A 17,015-nucleotide genomic window follows, 5' to 3' on the forward strand; every position below is an offset into this window, starting at 1 on the left:
CTGGTAAACGCAGATAATGACAGAATAATACACTCGCTTCATATCCATAGTTTCATAGAATTAATGCAAAACAACTCAACCAAATGCTACGCTGAATGGTATTCGAAAGCGTTATTTTCTGCTATAACTCATCGTAGAGGCACAATCTTTTAACCTTGGATAAAATATAAGTTTGTGAGTAGACTCAGCTTAGGATTACAGTATTCATTAATATATACTGCGTATTGGAAATTCAGTTCTGGATCAAAGGAATTCGAATTTTCAAACGCAATATGTTTGTAACTCCCTCGGTCTAACAGTATGAATATTCATAAACTATTTATATTCCAGTGCGAACAAAAGACTTATGACTTACTTGGACAACCTGCATGACCTGATCCCAGAGCAGACGTTTTCCCATCAGGGCAACATCCATAAGTAGAATCTACACAGCTTTTCATCACAGCCACTAAAATAAAAGGCATAAATGTATATAAATCATTTTCGTAATACTTCAAATTGTTAATTTTTCATTTCAGTCAATTTAACGAAGACAAACACCTTCTCATCTTGAACAAACAACATAAAACAATATGAAAATAGCGGATATCATTATATTTGCGAATAAATCATATACTTGCTTAAAATCTTTTATCCAAGCGTAAGGAAACCTTAAGCGCAAAGTCTCCACAGCAGGCTACTTGTATAGATGTTGTCTTCACATCAATTGCCTTAATACCCCATAACGCAAAGCACACTTTCCCTTACCACAACAGATAGCAACATAAAGCTCATTTAGAGCTGTATATTGCTATGCATTATGGTAAGGAGAATTCCACTACTCAGATCGGTTGCTGATGCGATTTCAAATCTGTCGTAGTTGGTCTTAGAGTATAAAAAGCGTGCTGAAAAAAAATGCATGATAGCAGGAAAGATGGAAAAAGAGGCTTCAGATGACACTTTAGCTGCTGATCCGAAAGCTTAACGATCATTATGGAGTAGTTTTATCTACTGGCTTTTGATGTCTAACAGACATCAAAAGCTAGTAGATAAAACTCTCCAATTATAAATGCACAGCTAAAACTAAAACTTGGATCAACATATACTTAAAAATAAATTTATTTATTTAAAAGGAAAACCATGAAAAAAATAATTAAAGATCGCTCTCGGGTGTTTGGAGATGCAGAAGATGCAAACCGAAGTCATCTTTGATTATTCAGACCAATCTGGTCTTGTGCTGAGGTCGCAGATTTTTTCTCCTCACGGAAACTCGGGTTTTCCTTCCCACAAAAAAGAAAAACTGGCTAGAAAAACACACGAAGTTATGAGATATAACACGCTGGTCTCATAGCCTTAGTTCTGTCGGCTGTAATCTCAAATAACAACATCAAGCCGATCCCCTCTTCACCTTTATTATGTTTTTCTCTTCATTTTGTTTTAACCATTTTGGTTAAAACAAATTATGTTGCATTGTTTTACTATACAGTGAAACATAATGAAGATCAAATGGAATATGGTGTGAAAAAAGTTCATGTTTAATGAAATAAAATATCCTTTTCTAATGTTCCATTCAGAAAAGTTGCATGCTGAACTACAAAGTAGGAAATTATGATCACCTGAGCAGTAAGCTAAGTTCCATGCAATAGTATCGGTTGCTGGAAGCATAATCAGCAAATAGTTGGTGACGCAAAGATAGGCAGGTTAATCAGGAATGTTGCTGATGTGCAGTACTTGCAGAATGATATGAATAGGCTGTGAATTGTGGGTATGGGAAATGTAAAGTCATGCACTTTGGTGTGATTAGATATCCAGTGTCGTATTATATAAGTGGGATTATGCTAGAAGAAACTGATCAGGCTAGGGATCTTGGATGTTAGTAGATAGGAAGTTGAAGTTCAGGTAGCAAAGATTCCAAATACAACTTAAACGATAATGCTGAAACGAACTTTCATATGTAAGATAAGGATATCATTTTTCCTCTTTACAAGGCCCTTGATACGACCACACTTGGACTATTGTGCGCAAGTCTGGTCTCCTGGTTTCCATTGTGATTCTGTTACAGCGGAGAGAGTGCAAAGGAGAGTGTCATAATTGATATCAAGATTATGGAATACTGATTATGAAAACAGATTGAGAATTTGTAGATTGCAGAGACTAGCCAATAGCAGAAAGAGAGAGGTGATATGATTGAGACTTACAAACTTCTGAAAGGGTCATACAGGATTTCAGTTGATGGAACTTTTCATTTTATGAAGGGTGGAGAAAGGATAAGAGGGCATCCTTGGAAGCTGAGAATGAATGCCGCTGAGAAGGGGGAAGAGCTAGATTTTTCTTTCATAGGGTGGTGCGTGATTGGAATGGATTTCCATTGGATGTTGTGTGTGCAAGCAGTGTTAATAAATTCAAAAACAAGTATGATATCTGGTGCATGTGGTATGTGTCCTCCCTCGATGAGCCCCTTATTCCCCGAAGATATATATATTATACATCTACATCCAAATTTCATAGTTAGGATTATGCACTCTGGTAGAGATGTTCAACTGGCACCGCCACACCCACACCCGTCCATCTGCTCAGTATAGAGTGAAGCGTGTAGGCCACACTCGACATTTATGTCCACAAACCACACAGTTACAGCAGCAGCCTTATGACACGGTACATTGTCTTGCTGAAAGAGACAATAGTCAGTTCCGTAAAAATGCCAGAAAGTAGGAAGCAGTGCATTGTCCAGAATGTTCAGATATCTCTCAAAGTTTAATGTTTGTGGCACCACAAAAAAGAGGTCCAAGGAAAAACCAGGAAAAACAGGACCATACTATCACACCGCTAAACCCGATTTTCATAGTGGAGATTACGCTCTCTTGTAAGAGCCGTTCACCGGGCATCCTCCACATCCACACCAGTCCATCTGCTTGTTAGAAGATGTAGCGTGATTGGTCGCTCCATAACACAGCTTTCCAAGTTTGTTCGTCCCACTCTGTACACACTCTTTGTACCACCGAAGACAACGCAGCATGTTGGTGCGGATAACGTGGGACTTGTATTGTGGTCCTACCATGGAAAAAACCATATTGTGAGTCTCGATACTGAATATTTTGTGCAGATTCTTGTTCTAGTCGATGCGCGGAAATCCGCAATCAACGTGTCGGACGACGAATGAAGGTTTTCACATATTAGCCTTCGTAGCAACTTGCGGTCACATTCGGTGAGTATAGTGAGTCATCCACCGTGGGTAGAACTTGTAGTTGACTCTCTGCACTTCCAACTCAGTATGATACTACTGACTGTTGACCTGGGATGGCCGAATTTGTCAGCAATTTGCCGAAAAGATAGGCCTGCAACATGGCATCCCATCACAACGCCAGTTTAAAACTTCGTCAAGTTCCATGAAAGAGTAAAGGAATCTCATCATTGGCCTGTTAAATAAAAGAGGCAAGAGAGCTTCTAGAATTAGAGGGAGGGGGGGGATCGGAAGGTATGGGAAGAGGGAAGGTAAGGAATATGAATGATAAGAAACAAAGAAATACGAATGTCATGGGGTGATATAGAGATGGGGATGGAAGAAGGGGAAAAGGCCTCGGCTAATAATTGTCATCTATCTAGCTCTGTACTATCAGCTGTTTAACTCTTTCAGGAACTGTCCCACAGGTCTGCTGGAAGACCACGGGGAGGATAACAGGCGCTCAAGTGATCAACCCACTCCGGGTGGACCGCCTAGAGTTGGCCATCGCTCACCGGGTTCGCATCCAAGTTATCCCGGTGAAAGACCTAGAACCACAACCTGGAATAGATAGATACCAGCTGTTATACATGTCATTACTGATCTTATAATAAAATGAGTGTAAACTTAAGGACTCCTTCCCTTAAAGTGCACAGGATGGGAGGAGAGTACCAGATGTTCTTGAATTCATGCTTACCTAGAGTCTCTTTTTCTCGATCATCAGGAAGCGTCGTGTAGCTCAACAGAAAGTAGAGCACGATCCGAGAGATGTCTGTCCAGCTCGGAGGATTGATGTTTGCACGTTTTTTCCTCACCTTCCAGATGTGATATTTAATCTCGTTTATCACGAAGATTAGTAACATCTGCCTGTTGTTTGTGGATGGTGGGAACTGACTGCAGGAGGATGACTTGATTATAAGTTAAAATTGGGATACGGAGCACATCACTAAGCCTCCAACTCCAGATGTTTTGGGAGACTGGACACTGATAGAATGCGTGCTCCACATTATCCTCACTCGGGCAAAAGTCACAGAAGGGGGTTCCTGATGTTGTGGAAACTCCAGATGTTAAAGTTGACTGGGAAGGCTGCAGTATGTTATCCTCCATTTTGGTGTATTAAAACATTATGACGAATTATGAGAAATAACAACACGAGGTTAGAATTTGAGAGCTTTCACTAAATCCAATGAAATCCAGTTAAGAGGTGAAGATGGGGAGGGGGCATGGAACCCTTATCAATTATTTATATGTAACTAAAATTATGGACTGCTATAAGAAAAACTACTACAACATTCGTTGCTGCAAAAATAATAATTTGAGGCTTCGAAGTGAATAATCGTATCCACTACAAAATGACGTTTCAGAAATACAAAAAAGCAGACAATTTGGTGTTGAATTCTGCGAACAGAATTTCAGCATGACCAAATTGAAATTACGTAATCCATATAAATTTGCGATCATAAAGAAACAATAGATGTTACATTCCTTTTTCCGTTTCTAATGTTTAATATTTTGATTACGTACAGAGAAACAAAGCTATCCAACAGCCTTCAACCCTCAAATGAAAAGTAGTTGCCCCTTACCCATTACACCTCGCACGTCTCGTTTGTCGCTGGTTCGAAAACGTGAAAGAAAATGTTTACCTTTACTACAAGTTATTACTCGCAAAACATCCTGCTTTCCTGTTGTAACCTGGATTTATTTATCAATTGATTCCTTCCGTTTCTTTATAAACTTTTATGTCTAAAGTTCCGCAAAAAATTTAAGAATTTCTATAAAAGATATAACTTTATTAAGAATGTGAAGTCTACGCATATAAACAAGAATCTTCAACGAAATCTGAAGAAAAGAATCTGCATTTCTTTTATGGAAGTAAGTAAATGCTTTCAAATTTTAGTTCTTAACTTTATTCATTAACTTCCTAATACATTAAGCAGCTAATAAGGCCTTAGGGAATAATGAGCGTTGTAATGGAACAAAAATAGGCCAAGAAATTCAAATATCTTATAAATGAATGAAACGACGATGCTATTCTAATTTAAGGGGGAAAAACCTTCTCGCCACAACAGCAAACAAGTAAAGGACGTCAGGACACAAATGTAAGTCACAGTTATGTGTTCTTCAGTACAATGAAAGTCGCATCTGTACTTTCCAAGGATAAAGAAAGATATCATACGTCCTTATAACATTCTTGAGATATTAATCTGTAATGATCTGTTATAAAAGTGATTCATCACTTGATTCTGGGAACCCCACAGGAATAAATAAAATCACTTGATTCTCATAAAGAATTTCATTTTGGAATTAGAGATTTTTTTTAATCTTTTTGTGAAATCAGTCATTCAATAAATGGTTTACATTACTTCACAATAAAATGCTATTTACTCCATGTTTGATTTGTTCGGTAATGAATTATCCAAGCAGTCTATAAGCAATGCTCAGTGTGAATTATACTTAAATCAACGCTTTTTTATAAGGATTATTTCACGCCAGTTATATTGATCAATCTATGTTATGAAGCATGTCTACCTGTAGGGGTATGGCTCGCATGCGTGTGCATACGGGGTGTGACTTATAATCGGCATTTTCTACGTTCGTTTTTCATGGCACCTACATTGCTATGAAGTAGGGCTGTTGCTAAGAGTGCGTAAATGTTAACCAGGGTGGAGAAGTTAGCAAGTAAAGACGCATGAACTATTTGATGGATTATTTCTTCCTATGAAATAAAATATGCGTATTTAATAAAGATCCGTCACACCTTGCAGTGATGTGGTTTGCCACTTGAGGCACCTTGCGTAATCAAAGGTAAATTTACAAGTTTGCGCAGTATCAGTTTACCGGAAGTTCTGCGAAAATGAATTGTTAGTTTGCTTCGTTTTTGAAGTACGTCTTAGAAATTTAGCAAAATAATTTAATGGAAAAAATAGCTCCGAATGTTCTAAACGCGATATCTATTTGCACTGTTTTTATTATCAGCATAGGCGGCAAGTATTCGATATACAATCGTTAAAAATCTGTATTTTTACTACTTTTTTTTTTTGGAGAGAGGAAAGAGGAATTACGTATAGTCATTAAGAAAAGACCATTTATTGTCTGTGACCAGAGCACAATAAATTGGGGTCTTTCGTAAAGACATGTAAAAGATAATTTCCCCTTCCACTGAATACTGACCACCTTTCCATACAACTGTGAAGAGAGAGTAGCTGTAAATTTGGCACGGAAAATAATGAAATATAATACTTTCCGTGCCAAATAATGAAAATTGTTCCTAAATAACTTTAGGAACAATTTTCTTATACAAACTGGTACAGAAATGGTAATAAAAAGCGAGTAGACCCAGAGTATTTCTCAATCCCTCCATTATGAGAGATTAGCATATTAGCTGTTATTATAATTGCACGGGCACCTTCATGGATTCCTAAGACTCATCATGGGAGACCTACTATCAACCCATTATCTTACCGTACTTCTCCTTGAAACCATTAACAGACAAAGCACTCACAACCGACTTAAGTAACCCAATCCATTCATTCACAACTCTCCAAGCGAAAAATCTAGTACTCACACCCTTCATAACCATACTCTTATCCAATTTCCAAGAATCATTTGTTTTGTCCTCTCTAGTTAAATGCTTAAATCTTTCCCCTGCATCATTTCTATAAAATCGTTTAAGTAACTTAAATATTTATATCGCATCCCCTCTCTTTTCTCCTAACAACCAACTTCTGCAATTCACAAACTCTCAATCTATCCTCACAGGGAACATTCCACAGAACACACCATCTTTGGTCACTCGCCTGTGAATCCTTTCCACCGTTTCCTCATCTCCAAGAAACGCACGTGACCAGACCTGAACACTGTCCTCCAGAATGTGGTCGTATCATTGCTTTATAAAGAGGAACAATAACTTCCTTATCTTTACTTATAATTGCGTTCTTCAATACCCAAGTAATCTTGTGAGCAATATCCCCTCTCAGCTTCAACTCTCTGTATATTACTACCTACGCTTAAATCCCTATCTTCCGGGAGTACAGTTCGCTCAATGTGGTACACACTTGCAATCTTTGTGTCCCAGAATGCTTAACTTTAACTTTTCCACATTAAATTTACATCCATTGTTTTTCACATAATCATTCAAATCATCTTGCAAGCTCTCTACATCATCTTCTTAACTATTACCATACCCAAATTTGCATCATCGGCAAACAACTGAATACCTCCCTTCAAATAATTTTTATATCATTTATGTACAAATTAAAGTAGTCGTCCAAGCACAGAGCCTTATGGCACCACTATTGACTTGCCTTATTTTGGATTCAGCCTCCATATACTACTTTCTGGTATCTGTCCATCAGCCGCCCTTTTATTGCTGTTTGCGTAACAGAGTTCCATGTGGTATCTGATCAAACGCTTTTGCAATATCCTTGAAAGGTCTTGAAAGCAAAACCTTAAAAATACATGGTGATAGATAAAACTTCGATTTTATCTTTCGTCATATTTATATATTTTTACGTTGACTTCTAAAGCTTGTACATTTTTTCTTATCCTTTACAGTTTTTGCGTTCTAGCTTTTTAATATTTTTAATTTTTGAATTTTTACAAGTTTTAAAGTGTATTTAATAATCATATCACATCATTCTTTACCGCATTTATTCTCATATTTTAATAGTATACTGTTATTTCTATGCTTTTATTCCTATCTGTTTTAAATTTCAAAAATCAATGGAGTTCCATCATACGACTTTGCTTATTATTAATGCCATGTTCGTTCATCACCACCTGCAATTTCCGTTCCAAATTTCAAAGATCGTTATTGCCAAAAGTACAACAAAGGTAGGCAATAATCTGTATTCATTAAATTTTATTTATTTTCATTAAAAATAGTTGCAGTCAAAAGAGACGTTCAGATCTTGGGTGCTTCATAACATAAGCTTTCCTTATCTTTTTATACCAAAGATTACAAAAGAAGCAACATTAACTAGAAGTTCAGAGACAATATAAAGCACTCTGGGATTTCCTTTCTCCTGCTCGACTAACTTCTTTTCATAATCTGATTTTTCCTTCCTTACCATGCTGGTCAACTTTCTTGCCTGTTCATGAGTTAGCTAGTCACCGTTCTCCTTACATACTCTACACAACATCTTTTTTTGCAGCTCTTGCTTAATGATGTTACTCATCCATCCAAATCTTACTCGATTTACCCTTCTGACATTGGGTATATTGATTCCTTCAAATACCCCTTAACTATTCCCATGAAATGTGAACCTTTATGCCATCATACTGCATCAAGCTGCCTCCTAAGTGTATCATAATCACCTGCCTTATAGTTCTTAACTGGAATTTCCACATGTTTCGCTACTACTCAAGTCAACGCCACACGATTACTTTCTCTAAATGAAGGCAATGTAGCCACTCAAGTTATGGACAGGGCTTCTGATCCTACAACAAAATCCAACACTTTCATACCCTGGGTCCCCTCCGTCACAATCTGCTTCAAGTAATTATCTCTCAGTAAGTGTATAAATTCTATTTCCTTCCTGCCATGTGATCTTTCCAACTTCCAGCTGGATGGGGCAAGAGTTAAATGATCTGGAAACTTACTCTCGAGACCAAACAAATAACCTTAAGTTACGTCAGGCCTCTAGTAGCAGGACGCTGGTTCATGGCTAGCAATGAGTCATATACCACCTAAAGACTTGCTAAGAAATTTGAGTCTCTAGGCGATGCATGATTTTCGGTCGTTCACATTTCTTCTCTTTCACCCATGCCACACTGGGATCCGAGATATCTAATGACTCGGCCATGTAAATGGATTTATACTTGAATTAATTATAAATTACAGGTTTCAGTCTACCATCCATTCTGTTTTGCGTGTTTGACTCTGTTATCATACGGTATTTCACTTGGCTTTGTTAATAAACTTCTCCAAGCAACGTCAGAAGCTTGGTTTTATTTTTTTTTAAAAATCAACTTCAACGTCATCTGTGTAGAGGGAAGCAGACTATTATACATTTTCGCGTTTAAATGAATAAAAAAAGACAAAAGTAAGATTAATATATCTCATAAATATGCATCTACATGAAGTGCATCTTATGATTAGCAGTCTCCACTTTCAAAATATTTAATACGAAGTGGAAATTACTCTGCTAAAAAAAGTGAACTAAAATTGACATTAATTATCTTTCTAATGATATTTAGTTGAAATTCTATTATTTTCAAAAATAGCTACCTTCTCTGCAACAAGTGGCAAAAGTTGTTGCTTTGTGACAGTAGCTATTCGGAGGACAAGACCGTGAAGTTTGCCCGTCTCCACAGTAATAATCCTGTCCAGTTAATGGGTCTCGAAGAGGTGGCTCTCCCTCGCATGGTGCCATGCGGATCTCGCCTGAAAATAAAAGAAAATGAGCAGATAGCCTCCTTTCTATGTCGAAAAGTAATATTGTCCTTTCTGACAAATTCTTAACGTTTATTGATATATTATCAGATAAGCAAAAATATGCTTGCAGATGAAATAAATCTTGTGTAATTGCATACTAATGATACTAAAACAAGTGGCACATATGATAAAAAAGCATATTATGTTTATCCATCAGATTCCTGAAAATTCTAAAGAAGATAATTTAACTAATTGGTTCCTTCATAATTTCATGTAAAACACCCAGTGCATTCTTAGAATACACTTGTTTTCAGAAAATGAGATGTTAGTAACAAAACTTTATGTGAGAAATCTTCAATTTAAGAATAGGCGGCTAGTAGTTCGTTGTTTCTCTGTTTCACGAGTCAGTAGCTTTCATAGTGAAAGTTACGTTGGCCGTGGCATGAATCGATATTTCAGATCATAACCAAACATTCTGCCGAACTGCAGTTGGAATATTGTGCGATATAAAGAACCGTTGGCAAAGTTAACACCAAATTAACCTGATTCAAATACTTGACGTTCAGGGGCCATTTGGCAAAAATTGCCAACACAAATCAAAAGATAATTGCAATGCAACGAACCTGGACATGTAAAGATAAGGATGCCATTTTGCCTCTTTACAAGGCCTTGATATGACCTCACTTGGATTACTGTGCGCAGGTCTGGTGTACTGGTTTCCGTTGAGATTCCGATACGGTGCAAAGAAGAGTGTTAAAGTGATACCAGGGCTGTGGAATACTGATTATGAAGACAGTTGAGAATTTGTAGATAGCAGACACTAGCAAACAAGAGAAAGAGGGGTGATATCATTGAGACTTACAAACTTCTGAAAGGTCATACAGGATTTCAGTTGATGGAATTTTTCGTTTTATGGAGGGGGGGGGAACAAGAGGGTATCCATGGAAGCTAACAATGAATGTGGGCTAGATTTTTCTCTCAGACTAGTGCGTGTTTGGATGTTGTGTTTTCAAGCAGTGTGAATGAATTAAAGAATAAGTATGATAACTAGTGCATGTATTATGCGGCCTCCCTCGATGAGTGTGACTTCCTAGAGGCCTCTATTAATAATAATATATAATACAGGTTGATATATGGCATATAGGAAAATTTGGAGCAAAGGGCAATAATGGTATTTACTGGACTTCTTTTCAGGACATGGACTAGTCATTGCTAATACCATGTTTCAACATAAAAAAAACGTTCACATGGCGAGAAGACACAAGAAATAAGAAAAGCCTCTTTGAATACGTCATTGTACATCTGTAAAAGAGTGTACGGAATATTTGAAATTAGAAGTGACCATTAATACTAAGCAAGATAAAAATGGATATCCAATTGAAAACAACAGTATATAAGAAAATTTTAAAAAGAATTAAAGTTGAGCAGCTTTTACAAGTAAATTGAAGACTTGACTATATAAACATTATCGAATAAAAAAATTAAACAAATTGAAAACAAGCACCAAACCTTGGAATCTCAGTGATAAACTCTGAAAAAGACATTGACTGAGCTAGGGAGGTATGTGGCGAGGGTGTTTGTAAGGATAGAAAAATAAGAACACCATCGTGGACACAAGAATTTAAAGAAGCAGTCCTGAAAATAAAACATATCCCAAGATCTTGGAAAATAAGTCAGAATATGGAAAACAAATATCACGAAGGTGGCATAATGTTTTGATGGCTATTGAAGAAGTTTAGAAATGGACGAATGGGTAATGTCAAAGTAATCTAAGATGATAAAGTTGACATAAACTGAAGATAAGGATATCCTATATGTCTGGAGTAATTACACTGAAAGACTGTTAAATGAACCAAGCAGTGACAGAACAGTAATACATTTTTTTTCAGGAGGAATATAAACAGGAGTATATATATATATATCAATACTTCAGGTATAAAAAAAATGTGGAAAGGCAGATGAAGTAAATGATATTCGACCAGAAATGCTTAATATGAAGGTATAAAAGTTTTGCAGTGGCTGCACTGTATAATTCAGAGGGCCTAGCCAGAGGGTTGAATTACAGATGATTGGAGTAGAGCTCTCAATAGTACCTACGTAAAAAAGGGAAATAACGCTGAATGTGAGAATTACAGAGGAATTTCTCGGCTAAGTGTTCCAGATAATATTTATGTAAGCATACTTGAAAACAGGTTGAGAAAGATTGTGGATGTGAAACTTGGAGAAGAACAAGCTGAGTTCAGGCCAAATGGAGGTGGTCAATATCAGGTTTTCACTTTAAAACAAAGAGTTGAGAAATCATAGGAATATGACAAGGATATGTACTTAAGTTTCGCAGATCTGGAAAAGGCGTACGACATGGTACTCAGAGAAGAGCTTTTTCAAAACAGTACAGTTGTATGAGATGAGTGGAATATCATACAGATCAATGCGTCTATATTTAAGTTGTCAATCAGTAGTCAGAATTTAAGGAAATATAGGAAGATGGTTTGATGTACAATTAGGGGTAAGACAAGTATGCACATTATCTTCACTCCTATTCATAATCTATATGGATCGCATTATGAAAGAAAGTGGCATAAGACCTGATAATAGAATTGGAGATGTCAAACTCAGCTCTTTGCTTTATACAGATGATATTGTACCCCTAAACGCATGTAATGCAAGTCTCCAGGATTCATTAACTACAGCTATAACAAACTTGGCATGAAAATCCGCAATAAAAAGACCAAAAACTATGAAAACAGACAGGAGCATAGAAAACTTCAGCTGCATTCTGAATGAAGATTCAATACAACAAGTAAAATATTTTCAACTATTTAGGCACAGTTTTAGTGAAGATGGCAGATTAATATCTGGAAATGGATAACAGAATAAGCAAAGTAAGTATGGTTGGTAACCAGTTGAATAAATGTTTATGGAATAACAGAGAAATTAACCAAAATACCAAACTAGCAGTATATGACAGTGTTCAAACCAATTTTAAGTTATGGATCTGAGAGTTGGGTTAGAAATTAAGCCTTGATCAAAGACTAGAGATCACAGATATGAAGGTTGTAAGAAAAATTAGGGGCGTGAACCGACGGCATCAATGGCAAAATCGCAATACAAATGAAGATATTAGAAAGGAACTTGACATTGTTAGCATTCAAGAATGTGTCAGCAGAGCTAATCTAAGGTGGTATGGTCACTTGAATAGAATGGGTGAGGAAAGGTTTGCAAAACGAGTGTTTGATGCCAAGATGGGAGGAAAGACGAAGACCGAGGTCTAGGTGGATTGATTCAGTCAGAAGTTCCTTAGTTCCTTAGAAGCACAGAATGTTAGATATGAAAATATTGGAGTGCTCATAAGTAACAGATTGATTTGGAGGAAAATTGGTGATAGGTGATTAATAATAATGGAAACTTAATCATGTAGCGCTGTCAACGTAACTTGAACATTCTTGAGGGTACATATTACGAGATTGATGATGAGAGAATTTGATATCAAAATTTCAAATTTTCCTAAATATAACAAGGATGATCATTAATATTTCCAACCTAACCAACCTCAAAATAATACAAGAATAAGAGTTTATGAAGCTTTGGGAGGACTTTCTCAACTATACGGAAATGAAATCTGGATAATAAAAGCTGCAGTAGAAAAAAATAGCAGAAACAGGATAAATGAAATTCCTACGGAGGACAGCAGGCTACAGTGTGGAACAAAAAAAAAAGCACAGAAATACGCAGAGCTACAATAGATTCAATAACAAATAAAATTCCAAATACCGAAACAAAAATGGATTGAATATAACGAAAACAATGAACAGTTCTAGACTTCTTCCGATACGCCCCTGTTGGAGGACATCGAAGTCAAGGAAGCGACCAAATGGTCTCTGGAATGAGACCGAAATAAGCCACTTGGCCTAAATCCATGAAGTGATTACTTTAGTATTCTATTATTTGCATTTATCTTGTAGATAAATGCAAATAGTTCATACAGATCCCCTCAGGGGAACTGTATGGAAAAAAACGTAGTATTACAGTGATGGCGTTGAAGAGATTCCGCGAAAAGTTGTTGGGATTCCTCAGAGAATGCAAACATCTATAACCTGCATCAGATGTGGGTTCCTAAAAAAATTAGTGAACGGGAAAAATGCCAATTTTGATTCAGATTGCCATTTCAAGGACGGTTATCTTACTTCATTATTTGTCATGAAAATTTTCATAGCGGTTCGAATGAGAAAGAAATATTTTATGAAATGTTCCACAGTGTCAAATACTTTAAGAAACAGTCTGATGTTGCCTAGTGTCGGTATTAGTTCAATACTAATTAGCATGTATATAGTAAATGTCGTTACTATAGTAGTTTTAAAATTTCCTGAAATAAAGTATACTACAAGGTGCACGAAACCAGTGGAGAGTTTAAACAAATAGTAATTTCTTAACTAATAATCTCCATGTATAACATTACATTAACCCAATTGTTGATACTCGAAATTTGTCATTCATCATGCTTAAAAGATCATAGCCGGTATTTTTTTTCTGCTCGAATATTTTCACTATATAATAAAATTATATACAATTAAGAGAATACTGTTTTTATCCAATATTTTATACCATTCTATTACTATCGCAACTGACCCTGATACTTTTCTGCATTGTTTGTGTCATTCAATTTCACAACTCTTGTAAATGGAAGCATCTTCGTAATTCTTGATCATTTAAATTTTTCTCTCAAGAGGTTCGATGATTTTTTTCTGCCCTAAATTTTTTAAACCATGGTTCTCTATGTTCCGTTATTTAATATTCACCTGATTACCCGGTATTTTTTTTCGTAAAAGGTTGGTGAGCCTACACTGGAGACAAGCTAAAATGATCAACTCCTCTTTTATTTTCTTTAATGTAGGACATTTTTTTCTAAAATACTTCCTGCTTCTGTTTTCATTTATTCTCAAGATTTATCGAATTGAAAAAGGCGCGGAGATTTGCCTATTTTTGTGCCTCAATGTTCTCGCACTTCATAAAGTATTCTTTAATTCAATATTTAAGCTCTCCCAATTTTCACAAACGTGCGTGCTTATAACGCAATTTTTCAAATATTTTCTGTTCCTCTGTCTCGCCTGGCAAATGGAAAACGTTTCCAGAATCTATCGTCGATGTATTAAAAGCCACTAATTCTTGCTATGTAGTTAAAAAAATATCGCATCCGTTTACTTGTGTGTTTGTGGCTGACAATCATTTTATCAGCGCTACTGCTTATTTGATTGTTTTCTCCAAGTAGTTAGCCCTTATTCCTTGATGTACGTCTTAGATGTCTGTTATCTTTCCATATGGGGCTGCCCCTATTTAATCAAAGGGTGTACCGTACCTTAACGCATTTTATCTTGCCTCACAATTAAGTGAAATTGAATTATATGTATCATAAATAGGATACATTTTTTAAAGCATGTGTTTCTTGTATCACATAGTACACTCACCCTTAAGAATCGAATTGCAAGGCCTCATCATGATCACATGTGACTGGCGTCTACGGGATATATCCTGATATCAGTATCTCTTTTGATAGCCAAATTTTCCTCAGTAAGGTGGGTGCAAATTACTTATTCCTCTGTCCTTTATCACTTTAATGTTCCACATCCTTGATGTGATTCTGTATTTACTCTAATTATTTTTCTGATACCTGAAAAACGTTTTCAGGTATCAGAAAACGTTTTTCAGGAAATTTAAGATCTAATATTCCTGTTTATAAATTTGTCCCAAGCTACTTCCGTTTTAAAGACAAAACTCAGTACCTATCACACCTATCTGACTTTGCACTTTCTCATCTGCTAGACGACAAAATTCTGACAATCCTTTTGATTTCATTGGCGTACTCGAGTGCTATACCCCCCCCCCTATTCTTCTGTATTTAAACGACCTCCTTTTGTGTTGTCTAATTTCATTATTTTTATTTTAGGATTCCTTCATAGAAGAAAGACATTCTGGTTGATATTCCCTTCAAATTTGCATAATTCATAGTAAAGGCTGCTTATAACGTAATATTTTGTCTCCCTTTAAACTTTTTCTCCATCTCCTCCGGTGGTATTAGTTTCGTCGGCTGACCTCATGTACTGATTTTCATCTAACCTAATTTATTATAACCAACTATGTATTTTATGAAATGTTTTTCTTCTGATGAGTTTCCCCTCTATTCTCTTATAATACTTCGCCCTCCCGTTTTCTCAAAGAGTTCTAATAGGGCGATTGTTTATCTTTTGATCGATAGTTTCACTTTTTTTTCTTTACTTTTGAGTACTTTTCAGTCTAAAAAGAGTTTTTATCGTGGTTCAATTCTACTATATATCTCCTCGTGTTCTAACTATGCCCGAAATGATCGTTTTCCTGATTTCTACTCCTCCCCACACATAGTTAATATACTTGTAGCATTTCGTTCATCAATTTTAAAACCTTTTGAAAGTTTTTGTTTGGTTCTTGTATCCTATTTAAATTGTGGGGCATAAGGTTTTTCATATACCTTAAACTAAATCTTTCATATTCCTTATATTTCTTCTTCTTCTTCTCCTTATAAGTGAATTCTACTTTTTATCTCTTGACAAAAGCCACATCTAATATCTATAAGAAGAAAAAGACAAGCCAAACCTTGTCTTGGATTCCCCAAGGCTATCATTTATCTTCCTTAAAATCATTATAAGCAATAAGCCACCATTATAAGCAAAATGATCAGCGGTTTCAAAAACTGCAAATAACATTTTCACTCTGAAGTGTTGTCGATTGTTAGCAGAATTTCTCAACTGACTATTCTGACAATTCAAAAATAACCTGCTGGTCATGTTTTGAAAAATGTTTTTCGGAAGTAAAAATTCGATGTATGCGTTTCTGGTGAACGGTAAAGAAAAGAACTACAATGCTTCAACGACGAACTAAATTTACTAAAAGAAAGGATAACAATTTCCACTTAAATATAAAACATATTTAAGATCAAAATCTAGATATGAACAAGATCGGAAGAACTTCCAATCTAAGTAGAGCCGCCAGTAAACAAATATTCAAGGCTCAAAAACCCGAGTTCGCGTTTTAAGATGTGAAGGAAATGTGCAAATCTACACGCTTATTCATATTTTAATGAATTAGGATCATGTAAAAGTGAATATGATTATGAGTTTCCTTTTTCTTTATAAATTTCGAGGATTAATTGCTTTTTTTGTGGCAACGTTCATTTTTCACGTCTGATAGGTATCACACTTAAGATTAGATAGCCTCTTTTATAACTATTAAGCTGCTCATCCTTTCCTTTTCCCCCCATTACTGGACATTGTAGTTCTGTAGAAAAGTTTCCTGATGTTCACCGTTTCTACACGTAGTCGTATGTTTCTTGCTTATTCTCTCCCTAGGAGAGACCTTTTAATTTGCTTAACAGATAGATCATATCTCTTTTCTGTCAACATTTCTCAACTT

At 36.0% G+C, this 17,015-nt stretch overlaps 1 protein-coding gene across 2 annotated transcripts in view; it reads right to left on the reverse strand.

Moving 5' to 3' along the window:
• The window catches only part of LOC150106249 (agrin-like), a 199,639-nt gene that overhangs the window by 99,981 nt on the left and 82,643 nt on the right, over positions 1–17,015 (reverse strand). For both annotated transcript variants that reach the window (XM_090392268.1, XM_090392266.1), the window contains exons 9-10: positions 9,429–9,584; positions 356–448 (exon numbers count right to left, since the gene is read on the reverse strand). In XM_090392268.1, the coding sequence (XP_090248394.1) occupies positions 356–448; positions 9,429–9,584 (249 nt within the window). The remainder of the gene's footprint in view (positions 1–355; positions 449–9,428; positions 9,585–17,015) is intronic.

The sequence above is a fragment of the Typopeltis vanoorti genome, chromosome 5 (genome assembly GCF_054136105.1).
Source record: "Typopeltis vanoorti isolate ZY-2024b chromosome 5, IOZ_Tvanoo_1.0, whole genome shotgun sequence".
Classification (NCBI taxonomy): domain Eukaryota; kingdom Metazoa; phylum Arthropoda; class Arachnida; order Uropygi; family Thelyphonidae; genus Typopeltis; species Typopeltis vanoorti.